Here is a 24,313-nt window from a genome sequence, read left to right on the forward strand (position 1 = left end):
ATCGATTGCATCTCTCCTTCTACCAGCATTAAGGACTGAGCAGTGCTGGCAGACAACCTGTCGACAACTGTTGCCAGTCGTCTAATTTTAACATCATTAAGGATTATTCCCAAAAGAGGGAACATAGCTCCAAAGACATCTCCAACCATTTCGGCATCACCTACATCTCTCCTTCCCCTCGATGATGTCTGACCCTCAATGATCACTAAGTCTTGTGCATGATATATTTTGGGGAAGACAATTGCCAAGTAACATGATCCATACCAGTTATCAGGTAGTCTCACGTAAGCATTTCTTCCACATACAAAATACACATTTGGAATCACTTGCATTCCCTTCAGGAAATCCTTAGTGTAGTACTCTAAATTAAAAGCATGCTCACAATCAACTTCACCCACGTATACATTTTCATAATACGTTTTGGCTCGGTGAAGACATAACTTTCCTCTCTGCGCTTTATCTAAAGCTATTGGACCACTACTACCTTTTCTCTTGTGTGACTTCTCTTCCTCGGTCCAATCTATTTTCCCTTGTCCTGATTTTTTCAAAATCTTTTGTCTCCTGTAACGATCATCCACCTGCCCTATGAACTTTTTCTCGACTTCTGACACCTTACATGTCAGGTTATTTCTACGGGCATGTGAAGTATCTAAGGTAATCCAAGGAATGAAGAACTTGGCCAATCTGTCTTCACTCTTCCAGTAATCCCATTTATTCATCTGCTTATAATTTGGGACTTCCGGCAACACAGAATCATAATTGGAGAAATAGTATTCAAAACTATCTCTCTCATAAAATATACTAAGCAATAAGCTACATGTAATGCCATATGTCAAAGGGAGGTGATGATAGCGAATTCCTTCATCTACAGACGCAGGCAACTGCATGCAGACGTAGCAATCCTTAACCTCCATGGCATCCACGTATTCATATAAAAGTTTAGCATAAGCATTTGACCTAAAGTCTCCTTGGGACTCGTCTACATGTAACCTGCGGGCTTCTGCAGCCAATAACGCTTTCTCTTGAGTGTTTTCCCTTTTCTCACCAGCAACGATAGGTGTAAGCGTTACTACAGAACTCACATCAGTTACCTCCACCTCTTCCTCATGTCCCTTTACATAAGAAATTGTTACCACTAAAGCTATTAATATTATCACTCCTACTATTAGTGTACCTATTATACATTTAGCTCTGCGGTTCGGGGTGCCGGCCTCCATTTCGTCAGATATTTTAGCTCACTCTTTATCTTTGCAAAAAGTTCTTTTCCTCTCGTTCCTTTACAGTCTCTTTAAATCCTTTTTGTCTTTAGAATCCACACAGCTGGAGGCTGACAGCCTTTTTCTCAAAAGTCCTTTCACAGTTCAAAAAGACAACCCTAGCCCTTCTCCACCCACTCAAGGGGTTCCCTAAAATTCTCTGCTTCCTGGGCGCTAGGTAATCTTCTTTTTCTGCTTGCTTTATTTACAAAATCCTTTAACAGTCAACTATCAGATTTGTGGTTGCAGCTTCAATAGCATAGTTCAATATTTCCATGCGAAGAGTATGCTCTTCATGTGCTGTTATCGTTGTACCAAAGTCGGGGAATTGCAATTCTGTAAGAAACATATGTTTTAACTTGCTGAGGCGGGGAGGTCTGGGGAGCACGAATGTTAGTGACCCTTCTTGTTCGACACCGGGTACCAACAGTCGTATTTCCACGGTGATAATGGGCTCAGAACGGGACACCACCACCGCTCGGATCCTCCCTGTCTCCGGTTTCACAGACATTTGTCGCCAGATATGTCCACTCAGGTGTGGAGTATCTTCTGTTAGGCACACGCACTCTTCTTGACCTCCTTCGGTCCGGTGCCTCAGCGCCCTGAGCACCTTCTTCTGGGTCTGAGTCTTCTGATATCGGAGGAAGGGTTGCTTCTGGAGTTGACCTCAGGCTAGAGCTCCTTCTTTGCGGCCAATTAGCTTCTCCACGTGCCCTTCTACTCCTTCTCCTTCTGGTCTGTTCTCGCTCTCTTTCAGACCTGTCAGGGTCAGACTCGTACTCCCAGCTACTTTCTCCTTCTGTAGCGTCTTCAGTTTCGCTGTTGTACTGACCGTCCTCAGCTTGGTCAGACTCGTTCCCTGCTTCCGCGGGCACCTCTACAGCTTGGCTAGCCCCCTCTATGGCTTCTTGGTCCTCAGCTGGACGTCCATCCGAGAGAGGAGCTGTTTCCAGAGGTGCTGGAACCCTTTTCGTATGTGACGCGTGGATCCAATTGGGCAGGCCTCCCACCTTTACAGCTGTACTTGTGATCAGGATGACCTGGTAGGGCCCACGCCAACGAATATCCAAACAGCTTCTTCTCACATGTTTCTTCACCAGGACCCAGTCCCCAGGATACAGGTCATGGCAAGGGCCCTGGCACGCTGGAACCTCTGCAGCCTGCACCTGAAGGGACACAGAACGCATGGCGTCAGACAGCCCCTTACAATAGTCCAGGATCATATCATCTGTGATATTTAACAGTGCAGTAGCTGGAATAGATGGCAGCCTCATTGCTCTCCCCATTAACACCTCATGTGGTGACAACCCTGTTCTTCTGTCTGGGGTACTACGAAGGCTCATGAGGACTAATGGCAGGGCATCAGGCCAACTCAGGGTCGTTGAGGAGCAAACTTTCGCTATTCTGGACTTGATCGTGCCATTAATTTGTTCCACAATTCCTGAGGCTTCTGGTCGGTAACTGCAATGTAGCTTTTGATCAATATTTAGTGCAACACAAATCATCTTCACAAGCTCGCTGTTAAAATGTGTTCCCCTATCTGATTCCAAAAAGGCCGGCACCCCGAAACGAGGGATAAGTTCTCTAAGCAGTAACTTAGCCACTGTGAGGGTGTCGCACCTACGTGTAGGGTATGCCTCAACCCATCTGGAGAACACACAAACAACCACCAGGACATAGCGGAGGCGGTTGCATCTTGGCATTTCAATGAAATCTATCTGCATTCTGTTGAATGGACCTCCAGACCTTCCTATGTGACTTAGTGCAACTGGTGTTCTTTTTCCTACGTTCAGCTGCTGGCAGGTCACACAACGCTGGCACACTGCTTCTGCTGCTATTCTAAACTTAGGATTGTACCAAGTCTGTCTAAACACTCTCAGCATAGCATCTCTCCCTAAGTGTACGGGACCATGTATGAGCCTAGCCATTGGACTCACCATCTCATTGGGCAACACTGCTCTGCCGTCTGCTGAGACCCAAAAATGAGTCTCACCCATTACACATCCTGCCTTTTCCCATGTTTCTTTTTCAGAATCAGGAGCATTTTCTTGCATGATTGACAGTTCATCCCAAGTATCAACAGTTTCCAGTATCATGGCTAATTCAGTTCTTACATTTATTCCACCCACATCCACCTCTGTGAAAGAGTAACCTTGCTCCGCGCAATACCGCGCAACTTCATCTGCATATCTATTGCCTTTCGAAACAAAGTCCTCATTTCTGGTATGTGCGATGCACTTTACAACTGCGATACTTGCTGGGCATTGCAATGCTTCTAACAACAGGCGCACAAACTCTCCATTGCGAATGGGAGAGCCTGAAGAAGTCATGAACCCTCTTTGAGACCATAACTGCCCGTAATCATGAACTACCCCATACCCATACTGGCTGTCGGTGTAGATGGTGACTCGAATTTGATTGCCTGCTAAGCAAGCACGTGTCAGGGCAATAATCTCGGCTACCTGAGCGGAGTGTACTCCTTCCAGGCACCCAGCTTCCACAACTCCTTCAATTGTACAAACAGCATAAGCTGCTCTCAATTGCCCAACTCCGTCTCTTACACATGAGCCATCGACAAAGAAAACTTCGTCTGGGTCGGTCAGTGGCTCATCTACGATGTCGGGTCTGGGTTTGGTGCATAGTTCAGTCACATCGAGACAGTCATGGTCTGTATATTCATCATCATCATCAATATCATTTGGAAGTGGCATTAAGGTAGCAGGGTTCAAAACAGAGCATCTCTTGAGGGTCACGTTCTCTGCAGCAAGAATAACTTGCTCATAGCGCGTGAGCCTGCTATTGGTCAGATGCTGTGTTTTGGTCCTGGTCATCAACAGTTCAACAGAATGTGGCACGCACACCTCTAACGGGTGCCCCATGACAATATTTTCACATCTCTCAATGCTGACACCCGTTGCAGCAACGGATTTGAGACATCCGGGCAACGCTGCGGCTACTGGGTCTAAAGTAGCCGAGAAATAAGCAACTGGTCTACGGGCATTCCCATGGATTTGGACCAACACAGACAACGCACAACCTTCTCTCTCACAACAGTAAAGAAAAAATTGTTTATTGTAATCAGGCATTCCCAATGCCGGAGCACGACACAGGTCCTCTCGCAGCTGTAAGAATGCCATCAAACAGTCTTTGTCCCATGGTACCGGATCACTCACCTCCTTGTGCGTCAGTTTTTGCAAGGGCTTTGCTTTCAGTGAAAAGTTCACGATCCACTGTCGGCAATAACCCACCATCCCTAGGAACATCCTGACCTCTCTCTGTGTCTGAGGCGCATTCATTTTCATGATCGCCTCTATCCTGTCTGGTGACACCTTTCGTTTGCCTTTCTCAATTCTGTGTCCCAAGTACTGCACTTCTGTCAGGCAGTACTGCAATTTTCCCGGGGACACCTTGTGCCCATTGTCAGCTAGGTGATTTAACAAAGCAATGGAGTCTTCCCTGCAAGCTTCTTCTGTTTCTGACGCCACAAGGAGGTCGTCTATGTACTGGACCAGAACTGACTTCTGGGGCAGCACTAGACTTTCAAGATTTTTCTTCAGAAGCTGGTTAAAGATCGATGGACTCTCTGTATACCCCTGAGGGATACGACACCATGTTAGGACGCGATTTTCCAGCTTAAATGCGAAAAGAAAATGGCTATCTTCGTCCAAAGGGATCGAAAAGAAAGCCTGACAAAGATCGATCACAGTGAACCACTCAGCTTGGAATGGAATCTGAAACAGTATCACTGATGGATTCGGTACCACTGGACAACATGAAACGACTATGTTATTAATCTTTCGAAGGTCCTGAACTATCCGAAATTTCCCATTTGGTTTCTGCAGACCCATAATCGGGGAGTTACATGGACTACCCACGATTTCTTTCAGTATTCCCTGTTTAATCATGGACTCAATCACGGGTTTTATGCCTGCAATCGTTTCTGGAGTCAATTTATACTGGGGTGTTCTTGGGAACTCAGCATGCGGTTTCACTACAATTTTCACTGGGTCCACCCCTTTGACCAATCCAATCTCTTCCCCAGTGAAATCCCATACTTCTGATGCCACTGTCTCTCTCAAGTCCCAGGGAAGCTCGTCTACTGTCAAAGTAGGGTACAGCTCCACACATATTCTTGAGTTTGCAACTTTGAAATCTGCATCATCATCATTAGTCAATACCTCCACTCCCTGAGGTGTACAATATATAGTACAATTCAATTTGCATAACAGGTCTCTTCCTAGCAAACACACAGGGCTTGAATCGCAAACCACAAACTGGTGCTCATCACTGTACTTCCCTATTTTCACCTGTACCGGTTCTGTTAATTGGCTAGTTATCCTCCTGTTTGCGACCCCTACCACCTGTATGGTCTCTCCAGACATGGGCAGGTCTGGAACTGCAGCTGATCTGATCGTGGATCTAGTGGCTCCTGTGTCCACCAGAAATGTTGTAGGGCACCCTGCTACTTCTGCTTCAACATAGGGTCCCCTCTGATCTACCTCTAAGGCTGCCCCAAGGGTGCAGTCTTCTCTTTCCACTCTCTGTCCGGTTAATGGGTCCACATAATAGCACTCTTCACCTTCCACAAACAGGGGCATTTGTCTATAGGTCTTACCCATGCTCCCTACTCGAGGAGGTTGCGGGAACTGGGCTCGGGGAGGAGCCCCCCCCCCTTTGAGCACCTTTCCTTGGTATGGCGTTACCCCTCTTGTAGGCGCGCTCTGAACCTCTTCCTCCTCTATTTCTTGTTCTCCTATCTCTACATTGTAAGGGCACTCGCGTTTCCAATGCCCCAGCTCGTTACACTGGTGGCACCTAGTCGTTTTCTTCAAGGTAGCTATGTCTATTCTGGGTCTAAAGGTAGAACTCTCCTCATTACCCTTGTTCTGACTGTACTGCTTCTTTCCTCCTGTACCTGTCCCTTGCTGCTGTTGCTGTGGTCCCCCCTTCCCGGCTGCCTGCATCTGTACCACCATCAACTTTTCTTTTAGTTTCTTAGCCTTGGAATCTATCTCATCACAGCAGTACCTGGCATATCTCAGTATTTCGTCTAGGGGTTTACTTTGCCAACAGATCGAGTGTTGCTGAATCATTAAACTAATATCCGGTCTCAGTCCCAGGACGAACTTGGACACAAATTGCCCTATGTCTTTTGGATCCATTACATCCAAGCCGCTATACTGTTTAAACGCCTTCAGCAATCTCTCGTAATATTCATGAACTGTCTCTTTGGGTTCCTGTCTTGTTCGGTCTATTCTGACCCAATCTATGTCTTGCATTGGCACCTTCTCTTTCAGCCAAGTCATCACTCTCTCGAATTTTGCCATCACAATCTCGGACGGCCCATTAGTCTTGGCATCTCTCTCTGGCTCCGTTGTGGGCCACTCAGCGCTAACCTTGCATGCTGTCCACAGATCTCCTGGTACTACAATGTCAAACAGCGTGTTCAGATCTATCCAAAGGACCTTTGAGATTTTTACAAATCTCTCGACTTGCTTGTACCACTCCACAGGGTTCTCTCGTAACTTGGGGAAAGAAGTGGTAAAAGCAGCTAAATCTCCCCTACTCCAAGGGACATGTACATAGTTCCCATTTGCAACTTCACGCAAAGGGTAAGCTTCTATTCCCTGCTGTCCTGGTGTCATACCAATCATGCTTCTCCTGCCAGTCCCTTTCTTGGACCACCTCTCTTCCCACTTATCTAGTGCCCTCCATGTCCTTATTCCAGTAATCAGTTCCCTTATGTGTGTTTTCAGCCCAATCGTTCTCCTCTCATCTAGGTCCCGATCTGAGTAATGTAGCCTGTGGTTACCCTGTAATGCTTTGGTTCTTGACAAGTCCACCATATATTTGCCTGCTAGTTCGACTAACTTCTCATGGACTGCTCTCGCCTTTCGTGTGATGTCCTTTGCCATATACAGTATTTCATCCTGTTCATACATTTCCATTCTTTCTAAAGGCAGGGTACCATCTACCATGTCATCCAGATCTGACCTTAAGCTGGAGACATCAAGTCTCTTGGCTTTTATCTCAGCTCGCAATATGTCCTTTGAAGGGGGCTCACTGGTCTCCCTACCATCCCAACTTCGAGCTCTGCGTTTGGGCTCAGGAGAGTTAATGGGTGGCCTCCCTTGCTCCCATCTCTCCAGGTCCCATGCTCGGCCATCCGATCTTGGAAGGTGATGGAACACAGGCCTGTTATCCCTACTCTCTCTCTGCCCACTCTCGTCTTCTTCTCTCCTCTCACCGCACATCTCTCTGTTATTTTCCCTCTGGTCGCTACACTCCCTTTGCCTCGTATCGCTCAGTATCCGATACGATCCTTCCTGGTTCCCCATATTCCCTGGGCTGCGCTCATTTCTGTCATCACAGGGACTATGGTGCGACCTCTCACAACTCCCATTCTGTTCTCTGGTGCCAGGCACACAGTGTGGACACTTAAAGCTGTTCCTGTACTCTTGCGCTCTCCTCTCCCCTTCACTGAGTATTGGGCACGCCACCCCTCCACTCCCGGGGCCCCCGTTTTCCAGGTCTGTTCTACCTCCATTCCGGGCCCAATGGGTGACTCCCCTACTCCCTCTACAGTCCCACTCCGGGCTACTCTCTCCAGCCCCGCAGTGAGTCCGTGCTCGGCTGTCCTGACTTTCCCTTTCTGCTTCTGCAGCATTGATGCACTTTTGAGCCTTCACTGCCTCGTCCCACTGCTTCATGTACTCATTTAGCTCTTGAAAGGATTTTCGTCCAGATCCCCTCAGATCCATTGGCCATCTGGGGCCCCCAGGATCTCCCCCTGGGTCCCCTGCTGTGTGCATCGGGGTACTCCACTCTCTGGGTATCGGCATCTGACTTGGGGAATTAGTGGTATCGTTCCTCCTTGCCTGCTCTGCTCTTTCCCTGTCTTTCTGTTTCCGTTCTTCCCCTTTTGCTCTCTCTTGGTCATATATCGATATTATAGGACCTATGGTAACAGGTACCTGTAGTGCATCTGGTAATGGGTAGGATGTGGCGCTTTCCGTTTCCGGCGCTCTTTGTACCACAAACCTACCGACTACCTGTTGCACCTGACTAGGCTGGAGCAACTCTTTCTTTGGCTCAGGATCCCACTCTGAACTGGGAAGCGGTCTATTCTCTCCTGCATTGCCCCCCTTTGCTCCTTCAGTGTTCTCGACCTCCCCCCCTGCTCTATTATACGGGGGTGGCCTGTCTGTCAGTAATCTGTTTATCAAGCTATCCTCTGTTTCGCTCTCATCATCTTCTTCTAGGGGACTTTTATTTACTGGCGCCTCTAACACTGGGTACAGTTTATTTATTTCCAAATTATGCACTCTCCATCTTTTAGCATCCGCATCCCACCTGGCATCCTGTACTGCCCTTACCGAGCGTTTCACCCTTTCTTGTCGTCTGTTCATATTCCTTTCATGCGCTGCCCTAAGCCATGCATCAAGGGCTTCAAACTGGGTTGGTCTAGGCAAGGGTCTCTTTGAGGTCATGACTGATTTCAATCGATGTAACACCTCTAATCTGAACGTCCCGTACTTCGGGAACGTCAGTTCCTCATTTCCTTCAGTAATCTTACTCCACTCTGATATCCAAAGGATCGTATGCAACCCAACATTTACTGCCATATAACGAGCTGGCGTACCCTCCGGCGGGGCTTCTTCCCCTTCATACGATCCTCGCTTCTCTTTCTTAAACAGCGCTTTCAACCATTTAAAACACTTCATAATTATGCGCACAAAATCCAGCCTCGCTACTCTGTTTACTTCCTGATGACAATCCACCAATCCTGTCGCAGCTTTGCTAGCTTGGCCTATCACAGCGCGGTCTTTCTCCTATCGGCCAATCACGTCGCGACCCTGTCTGACGTGTTCGCTAGCTGGCCTATCACAGCGCGGTCTTTCGCCGGTCAGCCAATCACTGCGCGACACCACCTGACGTCACTTTTCTCCGCTTCGCAGCAGCACCCCTCCTTTCTCAACTCGTCTCCTGGTTATGCATGCGTCCCATTCATACACTGAAAAATGACTACTTCCGACCAAGCGGTCACTTCTCTCGACTGTACGTCCACAGTCTATCTGTAATTGTCAACACAACTGACGAGATGTCTATCGTCTCTCTGATAGGTTGCTTACACACACAGTAACTTCCGACCAGCGTCCGTTACTCACGCACTCACTCTTACGTTCCCCCTATCTCGGTCTTTTGGGTGATCAATGGTACCTCATGACCCCCTTCACACTAGTTGACAATTACTCTAGGTGTCCGATACACCCGAACCACTTAAGCTCTCCTTGAACTTAAGATTTCCACCGGTTGCGCGCGCTCACAACCTGTTCCACAGTCACTCTACAGACATTCAACTCCGCCAGACATTACAACATAGATACAATACAAAACACCGCAATCTAACACGCATAACCCTTTATACTCACTCTCGACCGATACTGCTGCTTTTTCTGTCTCACGTCATCCGGATCTTCATCTGCGGGCTGTTCTTCCGATCATCAATTTCTAGGGGCCTTGGGGTAAGCTAACCTGGCCTAGGTCACCGTCCTCAAGAAGGCAACCATCCTCTATAGCTACCAACTGAAAGGGCGAGATTTTGATCGATACCTTATATCTATTGATCCAAACCTCGATCTGGTCGACTGAACCTTTGTTGCCTGTCTTGGAAGAAAACAGTACACCTATCTGCAAGTTAGTTCACCCAATAAAGGACTCTACTCTCAAAGATCACGGACAACTTCTAGGTTTCAAAAGTTTATTGTAAAGATATAATGAGCTGCAAATACAAGCATCTCAGAATGAGATTCACGAGATACACAGGTCCAATTACATACATGTGCTCTCGAAAAGCCCTCAGACGAGCAACAGAAATCACTAACACAAGTTCTAAGAATAATAAAGCTATCAGCATAGATGCATATCTCTCCTTCATTTAGGTTGGAGGAAAACAAACACAGGTTAGGCGTCCCTACCCTGTTCTAGATGGTATCCCTACTTAACCAAATCCCAACCTAACAAAGGTGTCAGCAGTGAATGACCCCAAGGGAAGTCACCCACTCTAAGTCTCTTGGTGAAAACCTAAAGTTCTCCAGTCATGACCCCTCACTGCCTATCCATCCGCTCTCTAAAGGGTCCTCAGGTCTCTGCTCTAACTCCACCCAGGGGTGCTGTCCCTAATACAAAACAGTCAACAACATTTGAGACGCCCCTTGCGAAACGCCTCTCACGTGGTGCAACTTCAGGCTTTTTCCATGATGCTTTGTATTGGGCCTCAGACGTTAGAGTTGACCTTGCTTCTCAGACTCTTCTCCGGCCCGCTGATACCCCTTAAACATTCCAAAACCCTCCTCCATGTCTGGGCCGTCTACTGAACAGACCTCTATTCATTCATTTATAATTGGATCCCCCCTTTCCTGTTGCAGACAGATATCTGCCGCCAAGAACCCAACTCTCATAGACTTCTAAAAAGGCTTGCAACATTTCTCAGCCCAGACATGTACGTGTAAATCAATGCTAAAACATTTCAGGCCTATAATATTTCTCATTATGATTATAGCATTCAACTTCTTCATTTAATTAAAACATGTTAATACTCTTATTCTATTATTTAGAAAACATTACTATAAATCATGGCCCATTAATGCAATGACCAAAAACATTAAAACAATCTGTGTCGTGAAAAGAAACACCTTCCCTTTTAGCTCCAGCTCTGGCCCTGAGGCCTACCACGTTCTGCGTTTTACCACAGACCATCTTACATGTTAACAGCTACACGACATAGATTCAAAATAATCACGTCTAATAAAATCATATAATGTCACACATTTCTGTATTAGTTCCACTTCTACTTAAATCTCTACAGTAGCTATACCTTCAGAATATATTTGCAGATACTATTAGCACTCATGGCATTTCTCTTCATGACTTGTGCTTACTATAGGTAAGTGTGATGTACTCATACATGTAAATCAGTTTGCGCTCTCTCAACATCAACTTTTGCATGTACATCATTTGACCTGCTTCACTCTTGAATGTGATGCAAATTGCTTCCGTTTCTTTTCATCGGTCTGCAATGAAAGACAAGTGACGGTGCCTCTTGTTGTTAGGAGACAAACATTTGCTACGTGGCTGCTCTCTGATTTTAGCTTCCTGGTGACTTTAGTCTGAAAGTGAGTACTAAATTCTGATCTTATTGAGACTGCCATATTATAAATGTTCACAGTGGGCGATTTGCAGAAGGTCGCGGAAAATGTGAGGGTATTAATTTCGATATTTTAGTATAATTAAACAAATTTGTGTGAAAGGAAACAAGTCCTACACTAGCGTCAGGGCACTTTTCTTTCTAGCATGTCCTGTGAGCGGAACAGCCACGTGGAAAGGGATGGGCTTTAGTTTTGGGGGCAGAGGGCAGATTAGTCCAAACTCTTCCAAGTTCAGTAAGTTAATTGATCATTTCATACAGGCAGGTCACTCACCCAATGACCTGCGGTGGACAGTAATTGAAAAAATAGACACCCAGGATATCACAAACGACAAAACATTACTACTGAAAGAACAACATTGGGTTTATCACTTGTCTACACAGAAGACAGGATTAAACTATAATAACCCATGGAACAGCCTAAATAGATACCTTTAGGCCCTTTTGACACCATAGGGCTCATAGTATATGACCCTCAGATATCCCACCAATGAACATGCACCAACAGATTACAGCATATTACATTCAAACTCAGCTGTAACGCCCTTGTGAGCTTAACCAACACCATTTTCCCATAGTACGTAATAACCACTGCCAAGCAGGTAGGAATAGGCCCATTCATCACAAGCACAGCCCAGCCGGTGTTTAGATGCCGACCTATCGCTGGAACCATGCATGTGCTAAACACTCATGTGAGCCCTACACACCTGTTATCCTCTGCTAAAGCAAATATTCCTATATATCAAGAGCAGACACATGACAATTCATCACAAGCACAGTGAAAATGACACCTTCGATATGTATATGAATTTTGATGGTTGGTGCACAGCCACAATTTAATTCTCTTTGTGTGATTTTAAAATTTGATTTTAGAATAGTTCGGCTGCTCCTTAGGTGGCGTGTCCGTCCTGGGGCCACGTCTGAGTAAATACAATTAGTGATGTGTTTCCATGAATTGGAAGCATCCCTTTTAGGGCACTCCTTTGGTTCCTCAATGAAGAGTCCTCAGATTGTTTGTTTGAAAAGATTCTTATTTTATTTCATTATATCTTTTCTTTGGAATTAGTTTCATTCCATTTTTTTCTTTTCAATTGTATACTTGGCATTCAGAATATTCAGAACATTCATATTTTAACCAGCTCCGATGCATTTCGGGCTATTTCGCCCTTCTTCCGGGAGCTTATCTACAAAAACATGTATGTAGCTTCTATGTATTCAATCATATATCAAACAGTAATAATACAATATCATTGCATGTTGTCTATTTCATGCATTTGTACATTGATTGTGGCAAACATTAGTGCGTGACCCCAAACAAATGGTGCGGTTCGTGCCAGTGGTTTGTGTTTTGATAAGAAAAAAGAGAGAAAGAGCTGCGTACACACACTCACTAAAAGGGATGCTTCCAATTCATGGAAGCACATCACTTATTGTACCTTCCATATGTATTCATAGTCTTTCTTCTCTTTTGCATTTGTAATATATTTCACACACCAAACTTAGATTCCCAGCATGACTGGAATTTATTTACACAAAACTTCCAAGAGGTTAAGGTCTCAACAAAACTGTATGCGCTACAGCGTAACAGACCAATTGCACTTTTTGCGATATGTTTCATACACCAAACTTGTATTTCCGGCAAGACTGGAATTTATTACACAAAACTTCCAAGAGGTTACAGTCTCCATAAAACTTAAGGCGCTACAGCGCAACACACAATACTTGCATGCGCTGTCTTCTATTTTCACTTGCGGATGCCACTCCCGGATCAATATTGCCTGCACCTGGAATCCACCTGGAGAGTATTTATAACCCCGCTTGGCACCAGGCACACACTAACGGAGTTCTGATGCGGCCGCAGTAGGTACAGAGGTGGGTCCTCGACATTGAAGAAGTAGGTTGGGTTTCTTTTTAAATTGCAGGAAGGTCTTTCAGAATCGCGGTGACATGCAGCCAGGCAAACACGCAGTCAAGTGCGATGTGGCTTTTTTTCTCTGTTTTTAACTAAATACAATATCTATATATTCTTCGTTTCTCTCCTACAACACACAGAGTGTGACAATAGGTCGGGCCCCCAAACCAGAACTCATGGGGCATTTTACAGAAATACTCTGAGTAAGCAATTCCGCTATACAAGCAATCTGTCTTTTACATGTGCACTACGATAAAATTGCTTTGACTATCACCCAATATCACATATAAATGAGGCGTAGTATAAATCCACCTAACACCACCCTCCGTCCTCATTACACTTTTGCCCATATAGAGCACGGGTACCACGCTCCACAGTCAGTATATGTACCAAGGAACAAACGGATACCACGCTCCACAGTCAGTATATGTACCAAGGAACAAACGGATACCACGCTCCACAGTCAGTATATGTACCAAGGAACAAACGGATACCACGCTCCACAGTCAGTATATGTACCAAGAAACAATCGTTCTTCTAAATGTTTTTGTGTATGTTTGTCTGTCTGTCAACTTCTATCCCTTGCAGGAATGCAATTTAGAGGAAACTCTCCTCTACCACATAACGCACCTCAGCATGTGCGCCACATAGCTGGTCTTTAACACACTACTCTTTTATACCTAATTTGCACTCATTCACTTTAGGTCCTGACGAAAGCCATCTTAATAAAGAGAGCATGGCTAAAACATGTTGACCAATAGAGATATCGGAGCTACTAAAGACCTCCAGGGATATCCGCCTCTCGTTTTTAACCACTGCCCAGATAATAAAATATTTTTTTTTATTCCGGGACCCTTAGGACAGCTTTTTTATCTATATTCCTTCACCCATCACTGCACACTCACCGCACAAAACCAGCTCTGCTGTATCCAGGCGTTGAAGCACATCCAAGGAACATTCGGGAGCTTGGGTGGGACCCAATGATGAAGCATGTCACCAACTAGGTTGGCGAGTGAGGGTCTTCGAAAAAAAACAATGTGTTTTCCCAAAAAACAATGTGTTTTCTTATGAACAAACATACACTAGGAGCATCTATTTTGTAGCTTGCTCTTTTTGATTCACACAATGAATTTAAAGTTCCATTGATACACTCCAGTTTTTAGATAACAGCACATAGTGGTCATCGGCATGCCAAATGAAAACAAATGTGAATTTCTCCTTTTAGCTCTTACTATATAAGCAAGCTGTGTGATTACATTGCTTCACACCTTTGAGACTTGCAATATTGCACAGTGATGGCATATTCTGCTAACCCCATAAAACGTCAGCTCATCGTCTATTTTTCTTACATATTAGACAGGAGAATGCTGCAGCCATTTGTTTAGCCTGGATCAGGGTTTTAAAAAATGAATTATCGCACAATATTGCATTACATTTTTCACCAAACCGCATACCTCATCTGTATTATGTGAGCTCCTACAAGCAGACGATGAGTAGCCAGCAGCTGCGCTCAGTGGCGGCTCCTCCAATAAGGTGGGGGAGCGTCGCTCCACTGCTCACTGAGTGAGCAATTTAAAACGGAAAAATAAAATGATAATAACTTAACATTATTATCATTTTATTGAAACGTACTGGCTCTGTTGTTTGGGGGCGGGCAGGACTGGTTTATTTAGAGACTGGGGAAGAATGATAGCACCCTCTTAAGTACGCATAAATGTTTATACACATTCATGTGTACTTTGCATGTTCTCCACCAGGCTGCATTACAGCCTGGGGGAGAACATGCACAGGGTACCATTCCCTGTCTGAGCACCAAATAATGGTGCTCAGACCAACCACAACTCTGCATTGCAGCGTTGTGATTAGCTCAGGGGACCCTCAGTGCTTCCTGATTCCACAAAAAGCCAGGAACAGTACAAGAGGACCCGAGGAAAGGTGGTGGACAGCTTACTCCAGGGAAGGTTTTTTTAATGTATTTTTAATCCCCTCCCGCTGTCCCCCCCCCATATCCGTTCGGTAGCAGTTGCTACTGGCTGCGCTGTAGAAACAAGACATTAAAGCAGCACTGCCCAAAAATGAAATGGATATTCGATTGCACCAGATCTAGTAAGGCGAAAACAGGAGCAAGTGCACAAATAAACCTATGAAAGAGAGAAACAATGCCTCATTGCCTGTTTTAAATGCACGTTTTATTGAAGTAGTCATCTTGTGTTTTTGGAATACACACTGCAGCTTCCACCTTTCATGCTTTCTGACAACTGGAAATGTCTTGAGTAAAGAATGTGTGAGCTTGGTACTTAAGACTTTATGGTCATCAGGCACCGTTCTTCAGTTTAGCAATCCCTCTCTCTATGAAATCTAGCCATACAGAAATCTCGGCTCACAGAGTTAAGTGCTCGTATTGACATTGGTGCTGTCAGCTACTGTTTGCAATTTACAGAGTTGGCATGGTGAACACGAGGGTTTAGCCTTCTAAGGTAAAAATAATAGAGTGCTGCTAAATTTGGGATAAGTACCACCGTTTATTTACACTTCCTATAAATTGAATATTGTGATAACGCTCATTCTGTCAGGTTAGTGTAATATTGAGATGCTGGTCCAACAGACCTTTCCAGTGAAGAGTCAGGAATTCTTGTCAGGCACTAGGGAGGACAAATATGTGGACCGCATCAGAAGAGACCAGCCCCACAATCTCCAGAAAGGCAATACTTGACTCCCAAAGAGAACACAAACTGGCCCTATTATGTCAGGGGACCAGATCAAGTAGCTTGACCTCCAGGTTCCTGGATATCAAGCAGCAATATAGGCTGGAATCGGTGCTTGATCACATCCAACCATCTTTGGCTAAGAAACTCTTTCTTCAATGCAGACACGGGCGCTCCCGCTTTGAGCATTTACCAACAACTGGCAGGGAGCCCACAAACTTGATTGCCCAGGGTGTGACCAAGTTAAAGGAACTGAACTACATGCTCTTTTCTTTTGCCCCGCCTATGGAAGGCCAAGGTCTAAGTGGGTGTTACAACTCTGTAGAAACATGGGGATCAGACACTACATAGAGGTTTACAGGCTCCTCAAGCAGAAAACTGATACACTTATTGTGTTCGCTATTTCCAGGTTCCTCCACTCGATGTGGTGCATTCGCAGTGCAATTGTAAAGAAAACTATTGAAGGAAACCCGTAGTTCCCAGTACCTTTAATACATGCTGCTATGCTACATTTGCACATATTCAATGTATGATTATTGCTATCACAAATGTTCTCCCTCAGGGTCCTTCCTCTCCTTTTTTCTCAAAATGTTTTATATTACCTGTTTAATGTGTTTTTTAGCATTGTTACACACATGTACTATATAAGGTCAAAAGCTTTTTTACAATTGAAAGGAGGTCTACATATATTAAGAAATTTACTATTTTAATAGGCGATATTTTAAGCCCTCTCGCGCCTATGGCAGAATACATTTCCCTTGTTGATTACTGATTTGTATTCAAGGTTAGTACCATGTGCTGTAGTGAGGGAGTGCATTAATGAATGAACTAGTACATTTTGCACAAACAATCCTTGTACCATCTTTATAGCACCATTGAACACAAATTTTATGATGACATATTTTTAACATCATTCCTTGTTATGTCAAATATATTGTATTGTTTCCCTTTTATGTGCTTTTATGGCCACACAGTTGAAATAAAGCTTTTTTGACCGGCTGAAAAGTGGTATATGCATTAAAACACTACTACAGACCAAAGCTAAAAAACAAAAACAACTACCTCTCAAAAAGGCTAAACCTATTGGCTTTGCCAATGCTTGACTTTCTTTTCTGCCTCCTTTTCATGTTCTGGCTTCACAGGGCAGCTGTTGCTAGGCAATTATGTGAGAACACCAAACTATCTGCTTGTAATACTTCACTTTACCATACAAAATTCTTTTAAAGCCAGACCCATTAGTATTGCCAGTGCATGTTATGATTCGACCTTCCAGCAGAGCTATTGCCTGGCAATATTTTCACAAGCGAGAGGCTTTAACTCTATCCACATCTTGGGAGCCACAAATATATGTTTTGACTGGGCAGACGTTGTGTGCTTCTGCAACAAAAGTGCTTCCCATCCATTGCTGTTTTCATTTTGTTTTTTATCCAGCTGCCTAATCTTGAACATTCATTGGCACACACAAGGCAGTGCTAATAAACTGTCCTAGGTAGCCAGATAGTTTATGTTGTATTTCTCTATTGGCAGCCCAGATGGGAGGCGGGCAGTCATTAATGTACCTGAATTTTTAGATTTACAGTGTAACTGTTGCCGAACCTATCAACCTAAAACAATATATTAAAAAGCCCTTTGCTTCCACACAAATACATATCTATTCCCATGCTATTTACTTTTAATACTTCATTTTACCAACAGTCCCTTGAAGCCAGACCTATTGGCATTTCGAATGCTCGTTTTTCTCTACAACTCATTATCTTTCCTCCGCTTTTTCGAGTGTGCTGTGCATTCCCTCCTCGTACTGCAGCTTTCAGGTACTTACACTCCTCTCCGTTCTCTCTCCTAACTCCTTTGATTCTCTTTGCTCCTTCCAGTCCTACTGAGTAATGTTCCTAAAGGTGTGCGAGAATGAGTAGTGTAAGAGCAGGGTGAGGTATGTGCCTCTGAAACTATAAGAGGGCACCTGCAGGACTGCTATATTAAAGTGTCTTGATCCACATGACCCGCAACTTAACTGTAGATTGGTAAAGTTTTAACCCTTATATGAAAAATTGATTTGACCTAGCATTTTAAATGGTCCTTTACTAAGGAGATGAAACTTTCGATACATGGCTCAATTATTGTTTTATACAATTGGAATTGGTTTCTGCAGCCGACAACCAGTAAGTGTAATAGGTATATATACTTGTGCTAACACGGTCTTGATATGGTATCATCAAAAGCTGTATATTTTATTAATGGTTCTAATATGTACATTAAATGTTCCTCTGCAGACTGATTAATTTTATTGGAATTGTTACGGTTTTAATTACCTTAAACAATAAAGATACATTACAATTACAATATAAGAGGGAAGAGCCTGTGTAAATGCAGGGTCAAGTCAAGTCAAGTCAGGATTTATAAGCATGTGTGAGTGCAGGCTGAACTTTGAGCCTGTGTGGGTGCAGACTAAGCAGCATATCCGACTGAGTGTATGATGAGAGTTGGAACCTTTGAATTCTGTTTCTAAGCCCAGGGAGCTGGTGATCATTTGTTTACAAAACCCTTACGGATCGTTTAGCCTATAGACATCGTAAAGTCAACCCTAACAAGCATAATCAATGTTGTGTTGTGATCTATACAGCACTACATTTCTTGAAGTGCAGCAGTTGTAAAATTGTGAAAATTGATACTGAGGATCGGGGTTGAGGATCAGTGGTGCAGGTAGTTTGAAAAATAGAAGATTCTGCTAAAAGTGCAATCTCATATACCTTCCCAAGTGCAACCCTGCCACGTTTCCCTGGTTCATCCGTGATGTTCTGCTCCAGTCTAGGTTTTTTCCTTGAATTCTGAGACTTCTCGTCTTCCTTATTCCGATATAAAACAGAACTGCAAGTCCCAGGTTTCAAACGAAAAATCCTGGACTGGAGCAGCTCATTACACATAGAACTTGAAAACTTGGCAGCTATCTCAGTGTGGGCTCATAAATCCAGGGGCCTTATTTATGAAGGACTTGCGCCGCCGGTGCGTCACTTTTAACATGGGAAAAAGTGACGCACCGGTGGCGCAAGGCTTTCATAAATGAGGCCCCAGGTACGCAAGAGGTCCCACACCAGTGAAGGCTGCAAGAGCACTTAACACCACACACATTATCAAGGGACAAAGAGTCATACGTATGTAAATAAGTCTATAGGGAATTTTACATAAAACAAAGGATTACAAGGTGTAGGAGTCACATGTCACCAATACAAGTAGGCAGTATATTTTAGGAGTTTTTAGTCTGGGAAGCAGAAAACTCATGATTTAAATTATACCACAGTTGTTGGCTTTATCAATAAGAATTATTTCTATTCAATGTAATCCATTTTAGCAACATTAGTATAATAAAGGACTGGAGGAAAAAACCAGAACTTTCTAACATATACCATGCAGTTTGCAAGCAGCTCTTTGATACAGTTCATAGCTCACTGTGGTATATTAGGGTTTCAACTTATTACCTGCAAGTAACAAAAGAATCTCTGTGACAAAAGCAGTAACTCTCTGAGCGATCCACATGAAATACTGGGGCATATTACCAACAACTAGCGATAATTATCGCTATATTGGTTTAGACGCAACATTAATATCGCCGAGCTCCGCCGATTTTTATCGCTTAGGAGCCTTGCTATTATCAAGGTTTATCTCCTAAGCGATAAAAATCGGCCGAAATGCATGAATATCGCTGTAAAGTCAGCGATATTCATGCATTACCGAGCAAATGCTCTTAGCCATGTAATCCACCTACCATTGGATTACATGGCTAAGAACAGCTCTGGGCAGGCGTTAGCTTTTGGAGATAATTGCGCTTAGCACGATTATTTCCAAAAGTTGGTTATAGGAGATAGAGATGTTAGCGACTGTTTCCAGTCGCTAACATCTTGGCACGCCCACTTTGCATGTCATTAGCGATAATTATCGCTGACATGCAAAGTGGGCACCTAAATGCCCGCTATCTCCTACTAGCTGTCGCTAAATGGTGTTAGCGACAGCTAGGTAATAGGGCGATACAATTATCGCCGCATTAGCGGGAAATCGTCCCGCTAATGCGGCGATAATGGCCCTTGGTAATATGCCCCACAGTTCTGTATTCTCCATGGTACATGTTCTGTGCAGCTGCATATTAACCCTCTGCATGGAAAGGTGCACTAAACAAAACTCCAAACTCTTTTCAGCAGGAACATTAATCATCAGAGTTATTTATCTCATGTAAAACAAAAAAGAAAAAAAAAGAAAAACCTAACTTGTGCTATGTAAAGCGCTCTGATACCTGATTCGGTTCGGGTCTAGTTCGCGCTATATAAAACTCTACAAAAAAAAAAAACTGCGGGACACACAAGGAACTCTGCAACAGGTGCTTTTTAAACCAGTGTTATTACTAAACACAACCACAAGGTCAGTGCCAGGTGCAGCTGCACCAGTCCACCAACCTAGAGCCTGCCCTGAACGGAAACTGCTGTTGGCCAAAAAGCCAAGAATTACTGAATATTCCACACTTGGCATGGGGACACGTGTCACTTCCATGAGGGGAAAAGTTACAGAGCTTTCACGTTACCTAGTAAAATGGATGTAACGTGTGCTGTGGGTAGATTTTTATCGGCTCGGTGGAGGGGCTGGGATTTTGAATGTGTAAAACCTTTTATGGTTATGTATTGTATGCACAGTATAGTTTGATTAACCATTGGTTTAAATAAACAACAATTTTACTACAACTCCTACTAGCAAAATGAATGAGTAGTTCAACCAGTACAGGATCTTTAATTAGAATTCTGGGATTTTTAGTACTATAGAAACCCTCAATTTGATAAACTACTCACGAGTAGACCTGTGAAACTTGCTAGTTTTACATTAAAAGAAATTGCATAATTTGTAAAAGGAAGTTAAGTGGCCCGAAAAACCTCAATGACCCACCTCCAACTCTTTACCCTCCACTCTGAAAATACCTCTTTTTTAAACCGCTGAACTGCCCTCTCCATCTCCCGAAGTCCCAGTTCGCTCCTTTTCTTCGCCTCCTCCGTCTTCTTGCGGATGTTTCTCTGCTTCAGCCATCTCACGGCTACGAGGGACGCCCCCGAGCAGACGACCAGAGCCGAGAGAAAGGTGCGATCCGACGCAAACTCCGGCAGGAGCTCCCGGAGGTTTTCAGGGACCATGGTGAGACTTGTCTCTGCCGCGCTGCTAGAATACAACAGGCACCGAGAGATGCTGCTGCCGCAGTTAAATCACCTGGTGGCGTGTTGGATGGAATCCAGGACCTCTCGACGAGTGAATTTTCTTTTGGGCGGGGCACAAACCTGGCACGAACTCTGACTTAGTAGTAAAAAGTTTCTGGGTAATTATAAATGCAGTAGTCACCCACTAATTACCTCAGAATTCCAATTGTAAACAAAAATTTACTCTAATTGTAGACATATGTAATAAAAAAAAATTTCACACGATATTTTCAGTTTCGTGATAACAACTATGGTAATAAATAAGAACACATAATAGTAAAAATCCGAATCACAACCCTGTGTGGAACACAAACCCCCCCCAAAAAAATGTCCAAACTATATATTGAGATCCTAGGGCCTCATTTATGAGGCCTTGAGTCAGTTTTGCGCTTCCGATGCGTCACTTTTTGTGACGCATCGGCGGCGTAAAACATGCCTCCTGTTGCGCACTATTTACAAAGTGACGCATCTAAGCACTTTGTAAACCCCTGCACTACATTATACCTGCGTCCGGCAAAATGTATGCAGGGGGGCGTTCCCCTGCAAAAATCCTCGTAGAAGTGACGCAGTGAAATCTATGAGATTTCACTGCGACACTTTTAGGACGCCGTTGCGTCAAAATCTTCACTGACACAGGCCCTTTCACATGGGGCTTGCCCCAAGTGAAAGGACGCATTGCTGGAGTTGAGTCACTTTTGTTACACACTCCAGTAATGCGTCACTTTTGCACTTGCAGATACGTCAGAAATACTGACGTATCTGTAACTCCTTGTGACATCATGCGTCATACATTAAATATGAAGCATCAGGTATGTCGCAAGAAGTGCGCACTGAGAAGTGACCCATCACTGCTTTAACGCAGCGATGCGTCATTTCTCATAAATGAGGCCCCTAGTGAGCAGCATTTAGGGACAGAGGAGGCATATATAAGGCATGTTAGCTTTAGCCGTCTGGCTGATGCTCTGTTAGTATCGCGGTGCAGCCTTACCGGCTCGCCACTGGTTGGTGCATAATCCCCTCCTGTTGAGGGCTTGCATTGCAATGCATGAGAGGCTATTACATGTCAAACGTGCACTAGAGCAAGTCAAATTTAATGCTTAATGTCATCGTTGCACTGTATACACAAGTGCAGTCATTCTTACTTCCACTGGTTGGGGAGTTTGTTTCTCCGTATCGCCAGGCCCACTGGAATTATGCAGCAGGAGAGGGTCAAATTATGTGGCACAGAAAGGCAAGTTATGCGGCGTGATGTGGCACATTTTTTAATAGTATAACTTCATTATTTTGTACTTTTTACACTTGTTTATCACTGTCTGTGTGTTGGGTGCACCTCATTGTTACTAGTTTAATACCCAAATATTGCAATAAGCAATAGAAAGGTGATGAGGCGCAACATCCTGTGAGTCTGGGCAAATCATTTAAGCTCCCCGTGCATATGGACTGTGTTTGGATACCTTCATGGGTGATAAGCCGCGCAACCTGTTAACCTTTGCAAAAGGCCTTCCACTGCACAGTAACACGTGGTGCTGCAGTTTTAGTAACTTGTGAACCGTTTGAGCTAGAAACGAAATATATTTTTTGTTAAAATCTGCAGTTTATGGAGCAGATGATGGATTATGTGACAAACGCGGCAAATTTATAACTATGCAAACATTGCCGCAGCAGTGCACTCCCATAATTCCAGTGGCCATGCATACAGCATTTTATTAACATTTTGTGTGGAGAACATTAATGCAAGAACTACAGGGCAATCGGTACTACCAAAGATATTCATATCCATTATTCTATTATATAATATATTTCTTCCGATAAATCCATCCAACATTCTTGTGCACCATATAAGACCAGAATATATTGAGAAAGCATTACGTTCAATTTATGAGTAAACAGTGACAGTTAAAACAACAAACATTACGGCAGTAATCGTTATCTACCAGTCTGCCAACCAACCATTGTAGCGTAATACTGCAGCATCAGTTCCAAACCTGTGCAAGCCTCTGTGTAATAGGGCCAGTTTAATGCCCCCAACTCAATCCCAAGCCCGCAGCACCCATCATTAGAGGGCTTTAAGTGGAATGATAAAACTGTGGGTCTCTCAAAGGGGTTTGGTCGATGTAATTAAGGGCATAGCTTACAAACACAAAAGCTAAAAATATGTGCTTAGCATAATGTGCCGCTTGACTATTATTATGCTGCTTCTGTCATTGCATCCAGATATATAATACAACAAGTAACATTACACCTACCACAAGCCAGGGCTATTGGCTTTGTTAACTGTTGTTACCCCCAGATTCATCAAAGTCCCGTTTTGCGAGTCCTTAATAGCGATTTTTAAGGAATCGGTATTAAAGACTTGCTAAACGGGATGCATGTAGGAATCGCAATATTTTTTGCGATTTCTACTGCTTCCTTATTTGCGATTCGGTGATTGCTAATCGCAAATAAGGAATGGCTTTCCCATTCATTCCTATGGGCCTAAAGGCCCATAGGAATGAATGGGGAGTCAGTCCTTATTTGCGATTAGCAATTAGCGAATCGCAAATAAGGATGCGATTTCAAGGGTGCCAGGGTGTCCTAAGGACACCCTGTAGCACCCCTGAAATGGTCATGTACACTGGTGTTGCGCACACACATGTCCAAAGGACATGCGTGTGTGTAACATACAACTTAAAATTTTTCTATGTTTTCGCTATTTTCCATGTAGTTAGACTTCGCGGTAAATAGTGGCCCCGGATTGCGAATTCGCAATTTTAAAATTGTTCATGAATTGCATTTAAGGAATCTCAAATTGAGATTCCTTAAATGCAATTATTCGCAATTTAGCGATTTCTAGGTTTGTGATTTTTGCATTTGGGATGATGAATCCCAAATGCAAAAATAGCGCTCGCAAAGGGCCAGATTCTCAGAATCTGGCCCTTTGCGAGCCGATTTTGCTTTGATGAATCTGGCTGCTAGTTCCGTAAGATAAATAAGCAACCACTATGGCTTTGTTGTATAACATATCAAAA

At 43.9% G+C, this 24,313-nt stretch overlaps 1 protein-coding gene across 1 annotated transcript in view; it reads right to left on the reverse strand.

Moving 5' to 3' along the window:
- Positions 1 to 21,331, reverse strand: part of LOC144800424 (vitamin D3 hydroxylase-associated protein-like) — a 654,091-nt gene extending 632,760 nt beyond the window's left edge. Inside the window, exon 1 of the mRNA XM_078671680.1 lies at positions 21,036 to 21,331. Within this exon, the coding sequence (XP_078527806.1) occupies positions 21,036 to 21,245 (210 nt within the window). The 5' untranslated portion in view covers positions 21,246 to 21,331. The remainder of the gene's footprint in view (positions 1 to 21,035) is intronic.
- Between the last annotated feature and the right edge of the window lie 2,982 nt (positions 21,332 to 24,313).

Source organism: Lissotriton helveticus, chromosome 1_2 (genome assembly GCF_964261635.1).
Source record: "Lissotriton helveticus chromosome 1_2, aLisHel1.1, whole genome shotgun sequence".
Classification (NCBI taxonomy): domain Eukaryota; kingdom Metazoa; phylum Chordata; class Amphibia; order Caudata; family Salamandridae; genus Lissotriton; species Lissotriton helveticus.